The 22,632-nt window shown below is 36.8% G+C and overlaps 1 protein-coding gene across 1 annotated transcript in view; it reads right to left on the bottom strand.

The window, feature by feature from the left end:
* Nucleotides 1-22,632, bottom strand: part of eIF3m (eukaryotic translation initiation factor 3 subunit m) — a 123,486-nt gene that overhangs the window by 45,923 nt on the left and 54,931 nt on the right. Inside the window, exon 5 of the mRNA XM_090386747.1 lies at nucleotides 11,121-11,215. Coding sequence (XP_090242873.1) covers nucleotides 11,121-11,215 — 95 coding nt within the window. The remainder of the gene's footprint in view (nucleotides 1-11,120; nucleotides 11,216-22,632) is intronic.

The raw sequence follows: 22,632 nt of genomic DNA, 5'->3' as shown, positions 1-22,632 counted from the left end.
AAAGACATGCATCTCTTAAATAAACTTAAGTTCTCCCTAATGGAGATTGTACATTAATTCACACCTCAAACAAATTAATTGTTATTTGTAACCTCAACATTCATTGCCAACCAAGGTGGTCTTGAACAAAACAGTTGTCAACTTTCATTGAAAACAACTTCTATAACAGAACACGCATTTTCAAATCCAACCATACAATCATTTACTGCAACATCAAAATCAAAGTAGCAGGTATGATAAGTAACTTTTGCAAAGCCAACTGGTCCTGCATTACCAAATTCTAAAGTGCACAGGCACTTAAGGATGTTATCAAAGTTAATGGTCTCTCAGATAATTTCTTTTAATTAATTAACCAGAGTTACTATTCCACAATTTAGCAACCACAGCAACAAATTTCCAGTTTGGTTTTCAACTAATTTCAAGAATAAGATATGTTATAAAGTGTTGTACTACAACAGATTTTAAAAAATAATAATAAATAAAAATACAAGAATGAACTTTTCTTTACCCAACTCAAGAAACTCATACAAGAGACTAAAAGACTTAAGACTCAACATACCCATTATTTATATTGTTCAACAGTGTGGGATCTAGTTGAAATATGTAACCGTTTTGGAACTACATAGAGTAGTCTTCAAAGAGATATTCAATTTCTGCTCTCAGTGATCCTTTGGGTTATTTAATCTCAAACAAGATATGGCTAATTGTTTTTTGACTACTTTCAATCAGTTTACATGAATCTGACTCAAGAGCAAGACATCCAAAATGCTTTTTGGGCAACAACATTGTTATTAATATTAACAATCTCAAAACTAACTACTACGCTGGGCTAAAAAAGTATTCAAAGCATTTCAATAAGGGCCACATTATTCCAATCTTCAGAGCCAACACTAAAGACAGAGTTGAGAGCTATACAGAGGTTCATCATTCTCAACTGAAAAAATTTGAAACAAATAAACAAAAGCATATTTTAGACTTCTTTGCTCTATTCTCTACCCCTTACTCGAAGTGGCTTCACGAGGCAAGTGATGCTAACAAACTAACCTCACTGTCTCTTGGCAATTCATAACAAACACTGAACAGTGGCAGACAAGTAGATTTTCTTGCTATGGAATTGCAGACCCACTTCATTCCTGGCTAATTAACTATATAAGAAAGCACTGTGTTATCTGCCATGGATCCAGCTCAGTGGTTCATTCTTCTGTCTGCAATTCCCCTTAATAAATACCCTTTGCTGGGACCTCTACTTTTCAGCTTTTACCAACAACCTTGGAAGCAACAAAGTTAATACCAGAGTACAGCTATTAACATTTGCAAAAAACATGAAATTCTGTTCATCAATCAAAACTAAAGCATACACAAATTATATTCTTGCAAGTAATCAGCAAATCTGTTCACAAAATGGGCTACAGATAATTGCCTAGCATTCAAAATAGTCAAATGCAATTCATTATCTTTTAGAGAACCTTAGAAGGGCATTAGTAGAGGCATATGATCAACCATTTGCTGGCTAAAGGCAAATTTCGGCACATTTATTCTACAACTCTTTCCTCAATTTGAATTTATGCCCCCTCAGGCGTGGAATCTGAGCAAGAGGAAGAATCCCATCAGCATTGAGCATGCTCAAACCATTCAAGGCTTTATACACCTCAATCAGATCACCTCACAGGTGCCTAAGTCTCCAGACACTGTAATTTGCAAAATTTAAGCCTTTCTTTGTTCCACTCACCAATCTTGTTCCAGCAGCTCTACATCTTTCCTAAAATGAGGCCTCCAGACCTGTATGCAGCACTCAAGGTGTGACCCGACCATTGCTTTATACAATAGGATAATCACCTCCTTATCACTGCTAGCAAAATTCCTATAAATCATTGACTAGACCCCATTAGCTACTCTTGCATGAGTAATTTTGACAAATGTATTTGAATGTGATGACATCACATTCAAATACAGTTAAACTTCTCCTAACGGACACCTCTCATTAACGGACATTTTCAAATTCCCCAACTCACCTCCATTGGTTTTAACATGTTTGCAGCTTCTGTCTAGCGGACATTCTCTGTAACGGACGTGGGCAGGCAATCTGCACTGTTTCGTTTAGATTAGCACTTAATTTGATCTCCCCATAACGGACAGCGGGCGAGCTCACGGCCCTTTTTCTAGGAACGTTTCTTCCACGTATTGCCTCAATCGTGTGTTTATTTTCTATTTCCGATTCTCTGAATTTTATCAAGGTTTACGTCACGGTTCTAAACCCTTTTTCAAGAATTTTAAGGCTCGTGTAAAACTTCTGATGAATTCGGTGTGTGCAGGGGGGGAGAATATGGTCGGCCTTTCGTCTTTTCAGTTTCAGTTTTCAGTTTTGTTCAGTGTCGTGTGAAGTGCACAATGTATTCTCGTAAACATTTAACTTTAAAAGATAAAGTCGAACTCATTAATGCATAAGATAGGCAAAAAAATAGTGTTCGCAATCTCGCTACAAAATTCAAAATCAGGAAGACGCAGGTAAGCGACATCCTAAAGAAAAAAAATGAACTGCTCAAACAATTTTGGCAACACAGAAATGATCAGGTTCAAAAATCATTCCCAAAAACTGTTGGACTTCAAATTTGTCGCGCACGTGCTAAAAAAATTCCCATTAATGGGCCTATTATTAGGAAAAAGGCTTTGGAGGTTGCGAAATCTATGGGAGTAAATGAGTTCAAAGCTTCTGTGAGATGGCTAGACAAGTTCAAAACTCGGCATAAAATTTCTTGGAAAACCGTAAGTGGTGAAGGTGGATCAGTTGATACTGGGGTTGTAACAGAGTGGACCATCAAATTGGAAGATTTATGTTGTGATTTTGAAGCTAAGGATATTTACAACTGTGACAAAACAGGGTTGTTTTTTTAAAGCTCTTCCTGAAAAAACAATGAGTCTAAAAAACGAAAAGTGCCAAGGCAGAAAAATTTCTAAGGAACGCTTGACTGTACTATTGTGTACAAATATGCTGGGAGACTTTGAACAACCTCTTGTTATAGAAAACCCACAAAATCCTCGTTGTTTCAAGGGCATAAAGTTGAATCTTTTGGATGTTGACTGGAAGTCTAATAAAAAAGAGTGGATGACACGAGATATCATGAGCGAATGGATAAGTCACTTTAACCAAAACATGATTCGTCGAAACAGAAAAATTATTCTTTTCATGGATAATGCTGCATCTCACCAGCACATTGCATTGTCCAACATTCAAATCATTTTTCTGTCACCAAACACATCTGCAGAGTGTCAGACCTTGGATCAAGGGATAATAAAAAATTTTAAACTTCACTACAGAAAACGTGTTTTAAGACATCTCATTGCAAACATGAACGATGTAACATGTTCGAGTGACCTTGCAAAGAAAATCAGCATCCTAAATGCGATTTAATGGATTTCCTCTTCAGTCAACGCAATTAGAAAACAAACTGTCGTGAACTGTTTTGTAAACTCTGCCTTCTCAAACGCAAAAATTGAAGTTGTGAACAGCAGTGTGGAGCACCAAGAAGAACAAGAACTTCAACATCTATTGATAATGTACGATACTTCCGCTACAGGTGACCCTGGCTACAAAGATATAGACTCAAACCTCACTACAGAAGATGGTACAATTGATATCAACGACATTATCATCTATATTTTTCAAGAAGTTCCTCATGAGGATGAAGAAATGGAAGGAGGTCATTCTGTCGAAGAACATATTAACGACGAACCACCGATGAAAATAGAAGGGCTCATACAAATCAATCATTTAAAAATGTTTTTCGCCGCTGAAGAAGATACTGAAGGACTTTCGATGGTTTCTTCACTCCAAACAAATGTTGAAAACAAAATTATCAGCCAGAAGAAGGTGCAGAAGAAAATAAGTGATTACTGTATGCATTTTTCTTAAGATAAAGTCATAATATGCATAGCACAATTGTATATTATTTACAAAAATATTGTGAAAAATCTGTATATAATTTAATTTAATTTTACATTAAGTGTTTAACGATTTTTCTTTCTTTCTATTTTTTTTTTCCTCCCTCAGACTTCTTGTTAGTGGACACTTCTCTCTAACGGACACATTTTCGTTCCCCATGGCTGTCCGTTAAAGGGAAGTTTCACTGTACACAATTTGCCAGTAAGTCAAAAATGTATCAAACAAAGTATCTAGGCATTATTTTTAGCAACAACTACAGCTTTGAAACATGTGGCACATATACAGTAAACTGAGGGTCAAAGCACATGGACTTTATCAAAAGAAGCATATTTCATTTCAACCCTGATTTGCTGTTTTGATATCCAAAGCATTAGTGTTGCCTATGCCTAAATTTGCTTCCAGGCTTGGTGTACATTTAGAGATAAACCAAACTGAAATGATAAGAAAAGATTTATATGACACCTATCTTTTAAAGGACTGATGTTTTATCACAGATAGCACTACAAAGTTCTTTATAGTGCTATTTTGAATTTATGCCCCTTGAGAGCAGGAAGACTATCCTCCACCTCAATCTTCTCCACAATGTATCACGTAAAATTCAAGAACCAGAACTCCTACAGCAAATTCTAGATGACTAACTAAATACAAGAAAACTTTGTATATAACCAAAAACAAGAAAACCTTCCACATAAAGTGAACAAAGCTTAACCTGGCCAAGAACAGTGTCCTAAGCAGATCTTCAAACATTACAAACAATCTGGACCTGAACTTATCCCAAAGGCACAACAAATTTCCAAAATCTGCACAGGTTAATCAAATAACCATAGATTGTGGTCTTCAAACTTCTAGGAAAGTTATACATCAGATGGAACTCTGATGTGCTATACTCAATGAAAATTATTCATTCACTTTAGTGTAGTTCCCTTTCTGTGAAGTACATCAACTTCATTACGTCAACTAAACTTTGCTATTAAAAAGCAACTTCTGTTATACTGAACTGTATTTCTCAAGTGTTCATTAATGTTACTCTTTTAACATTTCAATTTCACGTATTAGGTGTTTCAAATAGATTGGTGTGTACAGGTGTGGGATGGTATGATGATACTGAAAAAGGATTCATTTGCTCTCTGTCTGAAGGAAATAGGCATTACTGTTAGTGCAGAGGAGACTGGGTTTATTAAAAGATGCACTGTTGATACAATCAAGTTATTTGTTATTGTTATTTGGTTTTTTTTTTTAGGAGCATTAGCAACTAAGGCCATATTGCTCCGGGGATATGCGATGGTCATTTCCTGACCTTTCTGCATCCTCCATATTTGGTGGTCACGGGCTTGAACCCTGGTCTAATCAAGAAGCATGTGCTACGCACTGCTGCTCCTGCCCACGGAGGCGCCAATACAATCAAGTAGAGATTATCATATGGAAATGGTGAAAATTTTTAAAATTGGTGCAAAGAAATAAAATCCATAACTGTGAGATGAAGACACCTAATTAATCAAATCTAAAAATAGATTAGAAAAATAGCTTGGAGAAAATAACATTCCATACAGCAATTCCATGCTAATAACAGAATGGTATGAACTAATAAATTTAAATAAGATGATTGGAAAGAAATATATTGATTTTCTTCTAAATGATCAGGGACTTACTATTCTTAGAGTGCTTTCTTACCACCCAGAACTAAATCCAACTGAACTCATTTGGACAAATGTAAAAAAATTGATTGGCTACAAAAACATTTTTAAACTTGATGACATAGAGGTGTTATGTGAACAAATATTTTGAAGAAATAGGGATAAAGGAATGGACTGCTTGGTGTCGAAACAAACAAAAAAAAAAAAAAAACAGAAACAGAATATTTTGAAAAAGACTAAAGAAAAAAATTTAAAAAAACAGCAATTAATACTGGAGATGATTCATCATCATAAACCATTAGTAAAGATGAATATCGTTTGCGCTGATGTCAAAGAAATTATGTACCTACACCTATTTCTATTTTCTTAAACTAATAGATAATTTTTGTATGCAGGCTTTTGAATGATGCTTTTCGGAAAATTATTTTAGATGGCCATTGGCATGATTTTGTAAGTAGTAATAAATATTACTTCATGAGGTATTATTTTTATATTCCTTTTAACATTAAATATATATTGAAGCACCTCATATAATTAAACTTCTATACCATTGACCTTGAAATGGCATCGTCCAATACTCAAGGCTGTGCATCAATCTAGTTGAAACACCTAATACATATACAAGGACTTTATTATGAAAACCCAAACACGAGAAGTATTAGAACCTATAATACAGTAAACCCCCACTATTCGCAGTATCTGTATTCGCGGTTTCGTGATCGCTGATTTAATATAAAATGAAATCTAAAAAAATGTGAATTTTAAGGCGCCGTGAATATTTTTTGCCATAAAAAACATGGGCATGGCTAAAATTATCTTTCCCGATCAAAACAGCATTCAGTGGGCGGGGGAAGAGGGGTGGCAAAATCGCGAGCGTGGATGTTTCTCGATAATCCTTGTTCAGTGTGTGTTATGCGCTTGTCATGGAAGGTTTCGTCGTTTGCTTTTAATTTATATGCTTATAAATTTAATAAATTTATCAATTTATAAATTGATATGCTTACAAAAGTGATAAATCTACTGTTTTGCAGTGTAAAACAGACTTTTTCGAGTGTGTTAACGGAAGAAAGTGCCTTTATTGTGGACAAGTTCTTTTTTACCCATACAAAAATATGGCTATGAATAACAAGGGAAATGTGAAAATATCAAAGAAGGTGATGACATTAGCGAATAAAATTGAGTTATTAGACAAAATTTCTAATGGTGAAAGTGTCTCTTCAGTGGCAAAACATTATAAAATCAATGAGTCAACGGTACGATCAATCAAAAAATCGGAAGAAAAAATCCAATGTAGTGTCTGTGAAAACATGGTAATTGCTTCAAAAATTTGCTCTGTAACTCGTGATGTTAAATTAGAAAAAAAAATGGAAAAGGCTTTAAATCTGTGGATAGAAGACGCAACTCAAAATTCCGTTAAGTTCACTCATCATTCGTGAAAAGGCAAAACTCCTTTATTAACACTAGCGAAACTGGTGATAGCACTGGTGGGATAAGTTTTTTTGCTAGCAAAGGCGCTGGTTTGAAAGATTTGTTTGAAATTTCTAATAAATATTACATTTAATATTAAATTGTTTCTTATTTTCATTTCGATGCCATATGCTTGCATTTTCACTATGTACTGTCTATGTACAGTCATATTATGAAGGTAATACATACATAAACATATAATACATACATAAACAAAATTTTAGACTAGTTTTTCTTATATATTTCATACTTTGGAACGGAACCCCTTTATTACTATGGGAGCCATAACTCAGTATTCGCAACATTTCTCAGGAATGTAACCCCCGCGAATAGCGGGGGTTTACTGTACTTAGTACCGTGCATGGGCTGAAGGTAGGGAAAGTGAAAGAAGATACAGGTAACCGTATAACACGGTAGTTAGGTTCCTACAAAATCTCGTGTAGTGCAAAACCATGTTATAAAGGATTATGAACCAATACAAAGGGGAGGGGGATTTCAATTTCAAAAGCTAACAAAAAAGTTAATTTTTATTAAAAACAGTAAAAATTAACGAACATCTTACAAACTGACACATGTTAGATAATATATGTTCATTTAATTTTCTTCCGCTTCATCACTGCTAAGCACAATCAAATGAGAATGTTTTCTCTGTTGCAGACCATCTTAACCTTAACTTTCTTCTGCAGCATCTATATTTCGTGTATCTTTGTTCTCTTTAAAAATCAGTAATCTGGGTTTGTTTGCTTTTGCTTGATAGATCTTTGCAAATTTTTAAATTTAACCTTTTTTATTTGCTTTCCAATATACCTGCAACACACTTTTATTTTCACCTTTCATTGCAGGATCTATAAACTATCATAAGTTTTATCATGCAATCTCCTGATGCGTTACTGCACATAACATTACACGATCTTTTGATGCCTTAAAACCTGATGCTCTTGTTTAAAATAAACGTTCTGTTGGGCATTTTTGTCCACCAAAGACCTATCTCATCGGCACTGAAAACCTGATGTGGTGTGTATCCGTGCCCTTCAATAATTTTTTGAAATCCTTCTGCATGCTTCTCATAGATTCATTATCAGCCGATGCACTTTCCCCTTGAATTCTTATGTTATGTAACGAGAAGCAGTTTTTAAATAGTCAAAAGAACCTTTATTGACAACAAAACTCCTGGTTAACAGAAGATTCTCCATTTTCTTTTAAATGGTTATAAATTTTTAGTGCCATTGCTGTCTAATGGGATCCATTTTTTACTGCTATTGTGAATCCAAATACTGAGTGCTTTTTCCATTTTCTCAATTATTGACGCTCAGGGACAAGCTGTCTTATTTGCGGAAATGAAAGATCCTGCAAGATCCTCATTTTTCTTTATGGTCTGGATTGTTGCTTCATTTAAATTTAAACTTTTTGCAACATGTGATACCTTTTGGTACAAGGCTGCTTGCTATACAAAGGGTACTAGGAAAGTTTTGCAATACAGCTTTGTTTACTTAATTTTTTCAAAGTAATTTCCTCTACATTCAATACACCTCTCCATCCTCCGAAACCAATCTTTAAACCAGTTCTGCCAAGTTTCACTAGGGAGTAAAGCACACTCGTTGTCCCAAGCCCGTAGAAGGTCCTCATCACTGGAAAACCACCTCCCTTTTAGCTTCATTTTCACATGCGGGAACAGTGCAAAGTCGCAGGGAGCAAGGTCTGTACTGTAGGAAGGGTGCTCGAGAAGTTTCAGTCTTGTCGTGGTCAAATATTCGGTGCAGGCTTTGGCGCGGTGAGCTGGAGCATTTTTGTGATGGAGGTACCAGGTGTCCATTCTTGACTTTGGCCGCAGGTTCTTCATAGATCCAATGACTTTAGGCAGGCATTGTTCAGTATACCACTTAGCTGTGACTGTCTTCTGCGTGTCCAAAACGACACGTTCCACAATTCCACTCGATTTGAAAAATACAGCTATCATTTTCTTCTTTACAGATCGGGATTTTCTGACAATTACGGGTGTGTCGTCATCATCAAAGACCCAAACTTTGTTTTTAGCCTTGGTCGGCAGATCGTAATAGTACAGCCAAGTCTCGTCACCTGTCACGATGTGGTTCACATACCGAGATTGTCCCTTATCAAACTTTTTTAACATCTCCGGGCACCAAGTCACACGTCGTGTCATCTGCTCTTCAGTCAGTTGATGCGGCACCCAGAGAGAACAAAGTTTCTTCACGTGCAAATGATCTTGCAGAATCGAACGAATTGCTGGTGCATTTAGGCCCAAAGTATCCTCTATCTGTTGGTAGGTCATTCGCCTGTTTTCGTCAAGCATTTTCCTCACAGCAGTAATGTTTTTCTCCGTAATTTATGTTCGTGGCCTTCCCGGCCTCTCAGAATCCTCCAGAGTGAAATTTCCCCTTTGGAATTCTCTATACCACCTGAATATCGTTGTACGATGTGGACAATCATCATCTAGTGCAAGAGTCATTTCTTCTAAGCACTGGTCTATGGTTAAACCACGCACGAAATTATACCGCAAAACTGTCCTTATCTCATTTCGTGACCACGATGCCATCGCAAGCACTTTACACACTCACTACTAATGAATAACTGAGCCCATCGACTTGGCGCGGCGGCTACTATGCACGTATGAACATGTCTCAACATGCAGTAACAAGCAGCTTCCTGTGATTCATTGTTGTGTCATATTGCAAAACTTTCCTAGTACCCTTTGTACTTAGGCTAAATATGGAGTCACTTAACATCAGCTTTTAAGTGTATATCATTAGATTATGTTGGTCCATAATTGAAAAATAAATAAATAAATAAAATAATAAATAAATAAATAACACATCTGTATATTTTATGACTGAAAACTGGAAGAAAACATTGGAAAATTGGACAACAAACCCAATTGTCAAAAATTCAGACATTACACCCAATTATTGGGTGTACTGTCGTTATTGAAAAAAATTAAATTGTAAGAGTTGGCAAGCAAGTATGCATATGGAAAAACACTACTTCGATTTCTGAAATGTCAAGGTACTAGTAGAAAGAACTAGGAAAACTAAAAGAACATTTTCACACCAGCAGAATTAAATGTCCTTAAATAGGAAGCAATTAACAGAAACAAAGATCAACAAATGAAGCATATACTTGAATGTTTTCATCACAGCTCAAATATGTATTCCAACAGTAGCAAAAATCCAATTAAGGAGTAATAGCCTAATCAATATGCTCAACTCTAGAAACAAACAATAAAATGTGTCAATGACAGTCATTTGTAACACAGCACCTTAAGAAAGAATATATAAATTTTCTGCAATATAGCAATAAGTTATTCTAATTGCAGATAAAAATAATAAAAAGCATTTTATCACACCAGGTGTGTGAAATCGAATACAAGACACTGATAACTTCAACAAACATTTGAATCAGCTATGAGTGAAAACAGAAGTTTTTTTTTTTTTAATTGAAAGTAAATGCAAAATACAAAAAAAAAAAGGAGGGAGCTTCAAATTTATCCCCAGGTGGCCAATAATGAATGGCTTAGCCTAGTGATTGTCACAATAGTATGAGGCTTTACAAGACTACCTGAAAATTCTGTAGCATGTTAATAGCCAGTTTATGATTAGGTAATAGGCGAGCATGCATTAGTTTGAATTTTTGTGCTCCAAAATGAAAGTGACTAATAGTTCATGTTTATAGCCTTCTTCTCCCACCAAGAGAATTTATACAAATTTTGATTTTTGAAAATGACAAGTGTAAAAACACATTTTTAAATTTAAATGTTACATTAAAATTAAGTATTTTGATTCATTGGAAAAAGGTCATGCATTGGTACACTGCCAACAGATTTTCAGAAATAATTGGACCTCTCAAGCCCCCCACCACCATGTGTTAACAATGGGAGTGTCACCACTGATGACCTAAGACTATTTTGAAGTCATTTGAACTAAAACCCTAACATTACCACCCAAAGACGTAAGTTTAAAAATGATATTACTGAAAGTTAAACTTAAATAGATGTCTTAATGACTAAGGTTTCTGATACTTAACAGCTATCATTTTTTTTTTAAATCAAAGTCTATATAGCTAACCTTTGTTTGCTTTCTAGTAGCATTTCATGCAGAAGTCTCAACAGCCTCTGGATTTTATCTGTACTGGTGTTCTGTTTTGACAACCAATTCTTCAGCTAAATTTTCATGGAACATGTGTTTTAATTAAATACTCTGATTATACAATGTAAAAGGAATAGCATCATGAATTATTTAACAGTATCCAGAAACAAATATAATTAAAAAACTGGATATGATGATTAATGTAATTTAAAAAATATATTAAAATCATAAAATATATATGACCCAAAGGAGGATTTCATATTATATTACATAACTCATATTCATTAAAATTGATTTTATGTTCCCAATTACATTAGTAGTGGCATGTCATGCAAGAAAACAAGTGTATGAGCTTATGCAGAATCAGCCAAAAAAAAAAAAAAAAAAAACACCACACCATTCCCTCCAAATGCCTTTCCAGTTCTTCCTTAAATTTATTTAACCTATCACCTTCCACAATGACAGATGGAAGTTTGTTCCGGCAATGAACCACCCGCTGGCTAAAGGCAAATTTCCGAACATCTATTCTACATCTCTCCATCCTCAATTTCAATTTATGACCCCTTAGGTTCGAAATCTGAACAAGTGGGAGGATCCATTCAGAATTCAACATGCTCAACCCATTCAAGGCCTTATACACCTCAATAAGATCACCGCGCAGGTGCCTAGTCTCCAGCGACTGCAATTTGCAGAACTTAAGCCTCTCTTGGTAAGAGGATCCCTTCATTCCCATCATCAATCTTGTTGCCCTTCTCTGTACACGCTCAAGCAAATCTACATCCTTCCTAAAATGAGGCCTCCAGACCTGTACACAGTACTCAAGGCATGGTCTGACCATTGCCTTATACAGAGATACAATCACCTCCTTTTCCCTGCTAGCAAAATTCCTATATATCATTGACAAAACCCCATGACCTGCCCTGGCAGCCTGTCTGCTTTGCTCAGAAAACTTCATAACTGACTGCACAATTACTCCCAGGTCTTTTTCATTTTCTACCACCATAAGTGTAGTACCACACAGTTGGTACGTTTCTCTGGGGTTACTTCTACCCATATGCAGTACTTTGTATTTGTCAAGGTTAAACTTCAGTTGCCACTTCTTAGCCCATCTGCCCAAATTTTCTAAATCCTGTTGCAGTAGCACACTGTCATTAACAACCCTGCCAACCTTTGTATCATCTGCAAACTTCGGCATTAAGCCTGATATACCTTCATCAATATCATTGATAAATATACAAAACAACAGAGGACCCAACAACGAACCCTGTGGGACTCCACTAATAACATTAGTCCACGAAGAGCAGCAACCACTGATTACAACCCCCTGTCTTCTCCCACTAAACCATCCTTTTATCCATTGCTGCAACTTACCCTTGATACCATTCTGCTCCAATTTGTACAATAGTCTTCCATGCGCAACAGTGTTAAAAGCTTTCCTGAAATCTAAATATATGATATCAAAATTATTTTTTGCATCCAGTTCCTTTGTAACCACATCATAATATCCTATCAAATTTGTCAGACAAGACTTTCCCTTAACAAATCCATGCTGTGTCTGAATTATTGCTGCAGTCTTGTCTAGATGATCCTGCAATGCATCTTTAACCAGTGACTCCATTATTTTACCCGGAACAGAAGTTAAACTAACTGGTTTGTAATTACTTGTGTCACCCTTCAATCCCCCTTTGTGAATTGGGGATACATTTGCACATCTCCAATTCATGGGGACCTCCCCTGAGTCCAAGGATGCTCTCATAATTATGGCTAGGGTTTGCTTAGTTGCTTTGCCGCCTCCTTTAATATAATTGGATAGATCCCATCCACCCCAGGTGCCTTTCTTATGTTTAACTTAAACAATTACTCCTCCACTTTGCTCTCAGTTTTTACAAAATCATTAAGCACCCTACTACAATTTGATAACCTTCTGCCATTTTCAAACCTGAATAACTCCTCGTGTGAATGTAGATGCAAAATACTCATTCAGTTTGTTTGCTATCTGAGGGGGATCATCAACAGTCGAACCATCGATATCAAGTGGACCAATCAGATTCATCCCCTTCCTTTTAGAGTTTATATAAGTAAAGAAATTCTTGCTGTTTTTCTTAGCATCCTCTGCCAAAGATTTCTCGTAATTTGCCTTCGCCTGCCTAACCTCCTTTGTCACCTGATTACAGACTAGCTTATATCTGCCATTTCTGAGTCGCTTGATAATTTATATGCATATCATGCATTTTTCTTCTCTGTCACAAGTCTCCTTAGTTCATTTGATAACATTTAGGCCTAAACCCTGAACAATATTTCATAAAAGGTATGAAACTCTTAGTAGCTTCCACAATTAATTCCTTGAATGCTTCCCACTTAGAATTTACTGTTGGTAACATCATCAGTTGATCCCACTGTACAGAATTTAAAAACTGTTTGAGACCACTGTACTCACTTTTATGGAAGCAAAAACTCCTTCATTTACCCCTGATGGTAATTATATCTTTTAAGTAAATTCCACATCAGTGCACTGTGATCACTGCCACCTAGTGGTTCCTTTATCTGCAAATTCTTAATACACAAATGATCACTGCTGATAACCAGATCAAGAGTATTACCCTCTCTGGTTGCCTCTCGAACATGCTGCTGCAGAAAACAATCATCCAATCTTCTTCTTCTTCTTTTTTGTCTTCGCCTTTTCCCACGTTATATGGGGTCGGCATTCAATGTTCTCAATTCACACTTTACATCCTCTTCTTCTCCTCTAGTTGGATCAACTTCTTAACTGGAAAAAAACTCATCCAATAAATCCACAAAAGTCTTACTAGTGTGTGAGTGACCAACCCACAAGTTCCAGTCAATATCTGGGAAGTTAAAATCCCCCATTATAAGACATTCCGATTTACTAGCCCACTATTTCTCTGTATAATTGTTCATTGTACTCATTCGAGTCACTAGGCCTATAACACACTCCTACTCTTATTTTTGCTTTCGCAATGCTTATGTCACACCAAACTGATTCAACAGTGCACTGTTCATCTTTATCAACTGGATGCACTTCTTTTGATTTTATGTTTTTCTTAATTAACAGCATGACACCTCCTCCCTTCCTATCCTTTCTGTACACATTGTACTCCCCAAATTCCAATTCTGCATTCCTAATGTTAGTGTGACACCAAGTCTGTGTTATCCCAAAAATATCTGCCTTTGATGTCTTGACCAACACTTCAAATTCATCAAATTTATTTACTATACTTCTAGCATTGGTATACATGCACCTATTTCTATTCCTAGTTACCCTGACACATCCCATATACCCACCTGTTTCACGATGACTACCATCAGTCCCTGAAACTCCCAGCACCCCTCGCTCCAGGTTGCTACTTATTCTAATAGAAGTTGTGCAAGAATCACCTTCACCTCTGCCTGTGGCTACTTTTAACCTTTTAGTCTGTGAATCCCCCCAAGCTAGCAGTTTTCCGACCCACCTAACACTGCCTCGATAGCATTAGCAAATATTTTTGCACCCTTTCTATTTAAGTGTATCCCATCCCTGTAGAAGCAGTCTCTCCTGTTAACAAGCACAGACAACGCTGAAAAAAATTCTACCTCTTGAGCCTTTCACATTCCCTCTAGGGCCAAATTGATTGACAAGGCTCTCATCATGTACTCCCTCCTATCGTGTCTGGGCAGAATTGCAGACACTTTCAAATTTAACCCTGACGCGACTTTTTCGCAACATTGACCTGTACTTGTTAAGTAAATCTGCACATCTCCTACTCTTAATGTCATTAGTGCCAACAGGTACAACAATATCACCTATTACACATTCTTCATGTCTTGCCTGAACTCTTATGTAATTTCAACTAGAAGCAATCCCTACCACCCACTTTTTACACAACTTAGTTCATCTCACCTGATAGAATATCATATCTGCTCACATCCATGATGCCAAAATCCAGGCTATCATTTGTTCCCAAGGAATGCCAATGCAATTATTTATATTAGGAAATTTACATGAATGAAACATGGCCCAATCTAAAGAATCTTCTCTGAGTGAACCACAATTGAGTTGCTGATATCAACATTATGTATCTGCCAGATGTGTTAAAAAATTAACAAAATAAAATAAAAATACCAAACATACACAGGAATGCAGACATTCTCTTTACACATTGTTATAAAAAAAATAATTGTTTTATTACAATTAAAAAAAAAATTGCAATAAAAAAATCATCTGTTAGCAATTAAAAAAAAGGTAAACTGCAGCCATTATCAATCAGGCTTCCATCCACTGCAGGATGGAAGCCTGAACCGAGTTATAACGAGGGCTTGCTGTAATGCTGTAGGTTATAGAAAAATACTATTATCACGAATGGAAGGTTTGTGGTGACTTGAAGTTGCTAACATACTTCTTGGGCAACACATGGGCTACACAAAATTCTCCTGCTTTCTATGCAAAAGGGCCAGCAGGGATAAAGCTGGTAACGGTTTTTGTATAAAGCTGATAGTTTTTGTATTAAAAAGGGGTGGTAAAAAAGGACTAATAACAAATAATACTTATGGAAAAAATGCATCAATGAGCTGATTGTCCTTAAGAGCTTATGCCATCACTACATATATAAAACTGGAACTAATTGACAGTTTAAGGTCATAGATAAAGAGGGATGCTGCTTTCCGAACACACTTCCATAATTTCCTGGAATAAGTGATGCTGAATCCCATACTGCTTTGTTTTCAACAGACCACAAATTATAACCTGCTGCAAGGTACAATTTCATAATCTTATATCTTTCAAGATGTTAATCAGCCCCCACTTCTAGAAAGTGAGTTAGCATTCAAGAACTGTTAAAAACTTTTTGGGCATTTATAAATCAAAAGACTGACTGTCAACAACATTCTTACTAGTTTCTAAAAACTAGGTTGCAATACAAGTGTGAAGGTTCATTTTCTGCACAGCCACTATGAATATCTTCTACAGAATCTTAGGTTTTGTGTGAAGAGGCAGGGTGAAAGGTTTTGCCAAGATATGGAGAACATAAGGTGGGGAAGATACCCTCTCTGAAGGTTCAGTGACACCTTCACGTTTACTAATGCCTTACATGCTTGGCAAGTTAATGGTAAGGAAAATTAAGTAGCTGCCACTGTATACTGATGTGAATCTTGTAAAAGGTGTATGCTTGAAGAAGCTTGCAAGCCTTAGCCTGGTTGTTCTGATGATACTGCTATATAACTGTCTCCCAGCAGCTGTAGGTTATGGAATAATGCTGCATTTCAAAGTCAGAAGACAAACTAATCATGTTCATGAACATATAACCCCAGGGGCTCACATCTGATGAGTATAGGCTTGCCCAAGGTCCTGGGCTGGATATTATCATTCTTCTCTTCTTGGTGATTCCCTTCTACTTTTGACTCTCTCTCTCTCTCTCTCTCTCTCTCTCTCTCTCTCTCTCTCTCTCTCTCTCTCTCTCTCTCAGGGTAACTTGGGAATTTTTTTTTTTTTTGGCTGGTGCAGCATAAGCCTCAGGTTTCCTTGCACCATGTAGCTAATAATAATAATAATAAATATCCAACAGTCTCTAATCCTTGAAATCTTTGGCTTGAAGACGGTAGTATAATGAGAAAACAAAATTTCTTATACAATGGACACTTTCCCATGTTGTGCAAATTTAATCTTGTTTACAGTTTCTTTGTAAAATATATGACAGGAGATGGGGGAGAAAGAATATTCAACACTGAGGGGACTTCCAGAAAAACGCCAACTTCTTGGATAAGATGCTAAGTTCTTACACATAACTAAATCCATGTTTCGCATTCTGAAGTGTGATTCAAATAATAACAAACAACAAGCATTATAAAAGTGCTACTCATATTTTCCTCAGATTTCATACACAATATACACTTGCCTTTACATAAAACATATACCTCTCACATTAAAAACTTGTAATATCTCGGATAATGAAAGCAAACTTTAAAATCAGCAAGAACAGAACCTTTGATAATTTTTTTTTTTTCTATTGCCAAATCATAATTAACTTCAAAATGTATTCTTCCTTAAATTCAATAGGAATTTTCAATAGGATATTTCTTTACTTTTCCCAAAGTTATACTTCACATACAATAAACAATGAAGAAATTAAAAACTACTATTCTTTTAACCATGAACATACTGACTGTTACTAATGAACCCAGCTTGAACAATATGTATTCTATGTATTGGTTTAACTTTACTAATGCAACCATGAATTATCTTCAATGGAAAAAGAAAAGTTTACCTTCCCACTTAAGACTGGTTTCTTCGTCTTTTAACCAACATTACCTCTAAAACCAATAAAAATACAATACGTGTACACATATTAAACTATACTGAAGTTACTAAGGTCTGATACAGCTGAGCAGCAAGGAGAAAGCGTGTAGTAGCACACATTCTTTAAGTGTAGTAGTAGTAGTAGTAGCAGTGGCATTTGATGCAAGAAAGCAAGTGTATGAGCTTATGCAGCATCAGCCAAAAAAAAAAATCACATCATTCCCTCCAAATGCCTGTCCAGTTCCTCCTTAAATTTATTCAACCTATAAACTTCCACAACGCCAGATGGAAGTTTGTTCCAGCAATTAACCACCCGCTAGCTAAAGGCAAATTTCCGCACATCTAATCTACATCTGTCTTTTCTTAATTTCAATTTATGCCCCCTTAGGTTCGTAATCTGAACAAGTGAAAGGATCCCATCAGAATTCAGCGTGCTCAACCCATTCAAGGCCTTATACACCTCAATCAGATCACCACGCAGTCTCCAGCCACTGCAATTTGCAGAACTTATGCCTCTCTTGGTAAGAGGTTCCCTTCATTCCCCTCACCAATCTTGTTGCCCTTCTCTGTACACACTCAAGTAAATCTACATCCTTCCTAAAATGAGGCCTCCAGATGTGTACGCAGTACTCAAGGCGTGGCCTGACCATTGCCTTATACAGAGGGATAATCACCTCCTTTTCCCTGCTAGCAAAATTCCTATATATCATTGAAAAACCCCATGACCTGCCCTGGCAGCCTGTCTGCATTGCTCAGAAAACTTCATATCTGACTGCACAATTACTCCCAGGTCTTTTTCATTTTCTAGCACCTTAAGTGTAGTACCACACAGTTGGTACGTTTCTCTGGGGTTACTTCTACCCATATGCAGCACTTTGCATTTGTCAAGGTTAAACTTCAGTTGCCACTTCTTAGCCCATCTGCCCAAATTATCTAGATCCTGTTGAAGTAGCACACTGCCATTATTGTCATTAACAATGCTGCCAACCTTTGTATCATCTGCAAACTTCGACATTAAGCCTGATATAACTTCATCAATATCATTGATAAATATACAAAACAACAGTGCACCTAACACCGAACCCTGTGGGACTCCACTAATAACATTAGTCCAAGAAGAGCAGCACCCATTGATTACCACCCTCTGTCTTCTTCCACTTAACCATTCTTTTATCCATTGTAGCAACTTACCCTTAATACCATTCTGCTCCAATTTGTACAATAGTCTTCCATGCGCAACAGTGTCAAAAGCTTTCCTGAAATCCAAATATATGATATCAAAATTATTTTTTGCATCCAGTTCCTTTGTAACCACATCGTAATATCCTATCAAATTTGTCAGACAAGACTTCCCCTTAACAAACCCATGCTGTGTCTGAATTATTGCTGCAGTCTTGTCTAGATGATCCTGCAAAGCATGTTTAACCAGTGACTCTATTATTTTACCCAGAACAGAAGTTAAACTAACTGGTCTGTAATTACTCGTGTCACCCTTCGATCCCCCTTTGTGAATTGGGGATACATTTACACATCTACAGTCCGTGGGAACCTCCCCTGAGTCCAAGGATGCTCTCTTAATTATGGCTAAGGGTTTGCTTAGTTGCTTTGCCGCCTCCTTTAATATAACTGGATAGATCCCATCCACCCCAGGTGCTTTTCTTATGTTTAACTTCAACAATTTCACCTCCACTTTGCTTTCAGTTATTACAAAATCATTAAGTATCCTGCCACAATTTGATAACCTTCTGCCATTTTCAAACCTTAATAATTCCTCATGTGTGAAGGTAGATGCAAAATACTCATTCAGTTTGTTTGCTATCTGAGCAGGACCATCAACAGTCGAACCATCGATGTCAAGTGGACCAATCAGATTCATCCCCTTCCTTTTAGAGTTTATATAAGAAAAGAAATCCTTGCTGTTTTTCTTAGCATCTTTTGCCAAGGATTTCTCGTAATCTGCCTTCGCCTGCCTAACCTCCTTTGTCACCTGATTACAGACTAGCTTATATCTCCCATAGGCTTCTGAGTCGCTTCATAATTTATAAGCATCCCATGCATTTTTCTTCTCTATTACGAGTCTTATTAGTTCATTTGATAACCATTTAGGCCTAAACCTTGAACAATATTTCTTAATACGTATGAAACTTTTAGTAGCATCCACGATTAATTCCTTGAATGCTTCCCACTTAGAATTTACTGTTGGTAACATCGTCAGTTTAACCCACTGTACAGAATTTAAAAACTGTCGGAGACCACTGTACTCACCTTTACGGAAGCAAAAACCCTTTCCTTTACCCCTGATGGTAATTAAATCTTTAAGTAAATCCTACATCAGTACACTGTGATCACTGCCACCTAGTGGTTCCTTTATCTGCAAATTCTTAATACACGAATGATCACTGCTGATAACCAGATCAAGAGTATTACTTTCTCTGGTTTCCTCTCGAACATGCTGCTGCAGAAAACAATCATCCAATAAATCCACAAAAGTCTGACTAGTATGTGAGTGACCAACCCACAAGTTCCAGTTAATATCTGGGAAGTTAAAATCCTCCATTATAAGACATTCCGGTTTACTAGCTCACTCTATTTCTCTGTACAATTGTACATTGTACTCATTCGAGTCATTAGGCCTATAACACACTCCTACTCTTATTTTTGCTTTCGCAGTGCTTATGTCACACCAAACTGACTCAACAGTGCACTGTTCAACTATATCAACTGGATGCACTTCTTTTGATTTTATGTTTTTCTTAATTAACAGCATAACACCTCCTCCCTTTCTATCCTTTCTGTACACATTGTACTCCCCAAATTCCAGTTCAGCATGCCTTATATCTGTGTGACACCACGTCTCTGCTATCCCAAAAATATCCGCCTTTGATGTCTTGACCAACACTTCAAATTCATCAAATTTATTTACTATACTTCTAGCATTGGTATACATGCAAGCATACATGCTCCTACTCTTATTCTTAGTTACACTAACACATATACCCACCTATGTCAGGATGACTGCCATCCGTCCCTGAAACCCCCCAACACCCCATGCTCCAGGTCGCCACTTATTTTAATAGAAGTTGTGCAAGAATCAACTTCACCTCTGCCTACGGCTACTGTTAAAATATTAGTCCTTGTATCCCCCCAAGCTAGCAGTTTTCCGACCCACCTAACACTGCCTCAATAGCATCAGCAAATATTCTTGCACTCTTTCCATTTAAGTGTATCCCATCCCTATAGAAGCAGTCTCTCCTGTTAACAAGTACAGTCCAGGCTGAAAAAAATTCTACCTCTTGAACCTTGCACATTCTTTCCAGGGCCGAATTGATCGACAAGGCTCTCATCATATACTCCTTTCTATCATGTCTGGGCAGAATTGCAGACACTTTCAAATTCAACCCTAATTCTCGGCTTTTGTTCAACAGTGACCTGTACTTGTTAAGTAATTCTGCCGGTCTCCTACTCCTAATATCATTAGTGCCAACGTGTACAACTATATCACCTTTTGTGCCCTTAAAAGATGATATCCGCTCTACAACGTCATCAACCTTTGCTCCGGCAGACATACCCTGGTCCTGTTCCACCTATCCTTTTTACAAAGCATGTTTCCCGTTTCCCTGACAATAGAGTCTCCAACAACTACTAGTTCCTGAGGGACCAGAGCATTCCGCCTTGGGGGTTGCCACTGTGTTGCGTGATGACCAAGTGCAGGCTCTGGCATTGATGTGGGCAGCTCAGAGCCTGATGGGCCCCTCAATTTAGATCTTTCGAGGGCATCCACCCTGTCCTTCAAACTCTCATATAGGCCCATAACAACGCTGAGTTGTCGCCTGATTTCCTTACACTCCTTACATCGCGCACACACAAAGATATCCCCCATGGCAATGTCATGTTCCGTTCCAGTGAGTTCGGCAAACATTTCACGTTGCACTATTTTTTAGGCTGATGTGTTAGGCTGTTTCTGGTTTATTGGGCTTTTCTGTTAGTGCAATCTGTTATTAATGAGTAGTCAAATCGATCTTATTGCATTTGTGATAGTACCAATAGCTGGAATTCTGTGGGTTTTATATTATTATGGTGAAGTGTGTTTTGCCTTCCATGAAATCTTTAATCATATAAAAAATACATGTATATTTTTAGAATCATTTCTTCATTATTTTTAAACTTCATAAACTTGTTATTCCATAACTCACTTGTGTTAGTTGCAATTTGTGTGTGCCATGTTCTTTGTTATTGATTGCTTATCTTTTTCAGTTTTAAATTTTACAATCCAAAAAAAAAAAAAAAGGCAATGAACTGAAATATCAATTAGTTAGTATGTGTATATTACAGTATCAATTAAGCTATGTATGCAAGCATAAATTTATTTTTATTTTGCTAACCTGCAGAAAATATTCTTATGATTTTTACATCATTTAATTTTGTTAATTGGTAAGATAATAAACTGTAAAATTGTGCTTTATATCTTTACTTTTATAACTTGTAGATAATATTCCTCCTATTTTTGCTTATTAGAACTGCTCGCCGTTTAATAGAATTAAAATTCAATTCACAAACACGATCACTTACTACTGCCGCTTACTACATATCGTATAGTGAACAATATTTTATTATGGAGAGTCCATCATAAAGTGATTTGATCGTACAGTGAACCAATCATAAAGTGGGGGTCCACTGTACTTTCCAGTCATGTGACTTGCCAGTTTCCATAAATGCATAGGTTACTTTATAAGCTGGAACAGGTTGGAATCACATGGAAAATCCTTAGATGGATAGCAGGGTGGCTTCAGGGCAGGAGGCAGCAGGTTGTGATAAATGGTTATTCCTCAGATTGGGTTGATGTAAGAAGTGGGTTTCCCCAAGGATCAGTATTAGGATCATTGTTGTTTTTGATTTTCATAAATGACACCAATGAAGGGATAGAGGGCATGATGTCTAAATTTGCAGCTGATGTAAAGATTGGTAGAGTAATTTATGATTGCCGCCAAGCAAAGCTTCTTCAGAATGACCTAGATAGACTTCAGAGATGGTCAGAAAAATGGCAGCTATGCTTTAATCCAGCAAAGTGTAACTTATACACTTGGCAGAGTTGAACTAAAGCTGGTAGTGGAGGAAAGGGACTTGGGTATTACAATACGGTCAGACATCAAGTTCTCCTAGCATTATAGACTGGTTGCAAGGAAGGCCCATAGTGTCCTATCG

This window comes from Mastigoproctus giganteus, chromosome 12, assembly GCF_048544385.1.
Source record: "Mastigoproctus giganteus isolate SK-2022 chromosome 12, ASM4854438v1, whole genome shotgun sequence".
In the NCBI taxonomy this organism is placed as follows: domain Eukaryota; kingdom Metazoa; phylum Arthropoda; class Arachnida; order Uropygi; family Thelyphonidae; genus Mastigoproctus; species Mastigoproctus giganteus.
This window is presented reverse-complemented; position numbering and strand designations above follow the sequence as displayed.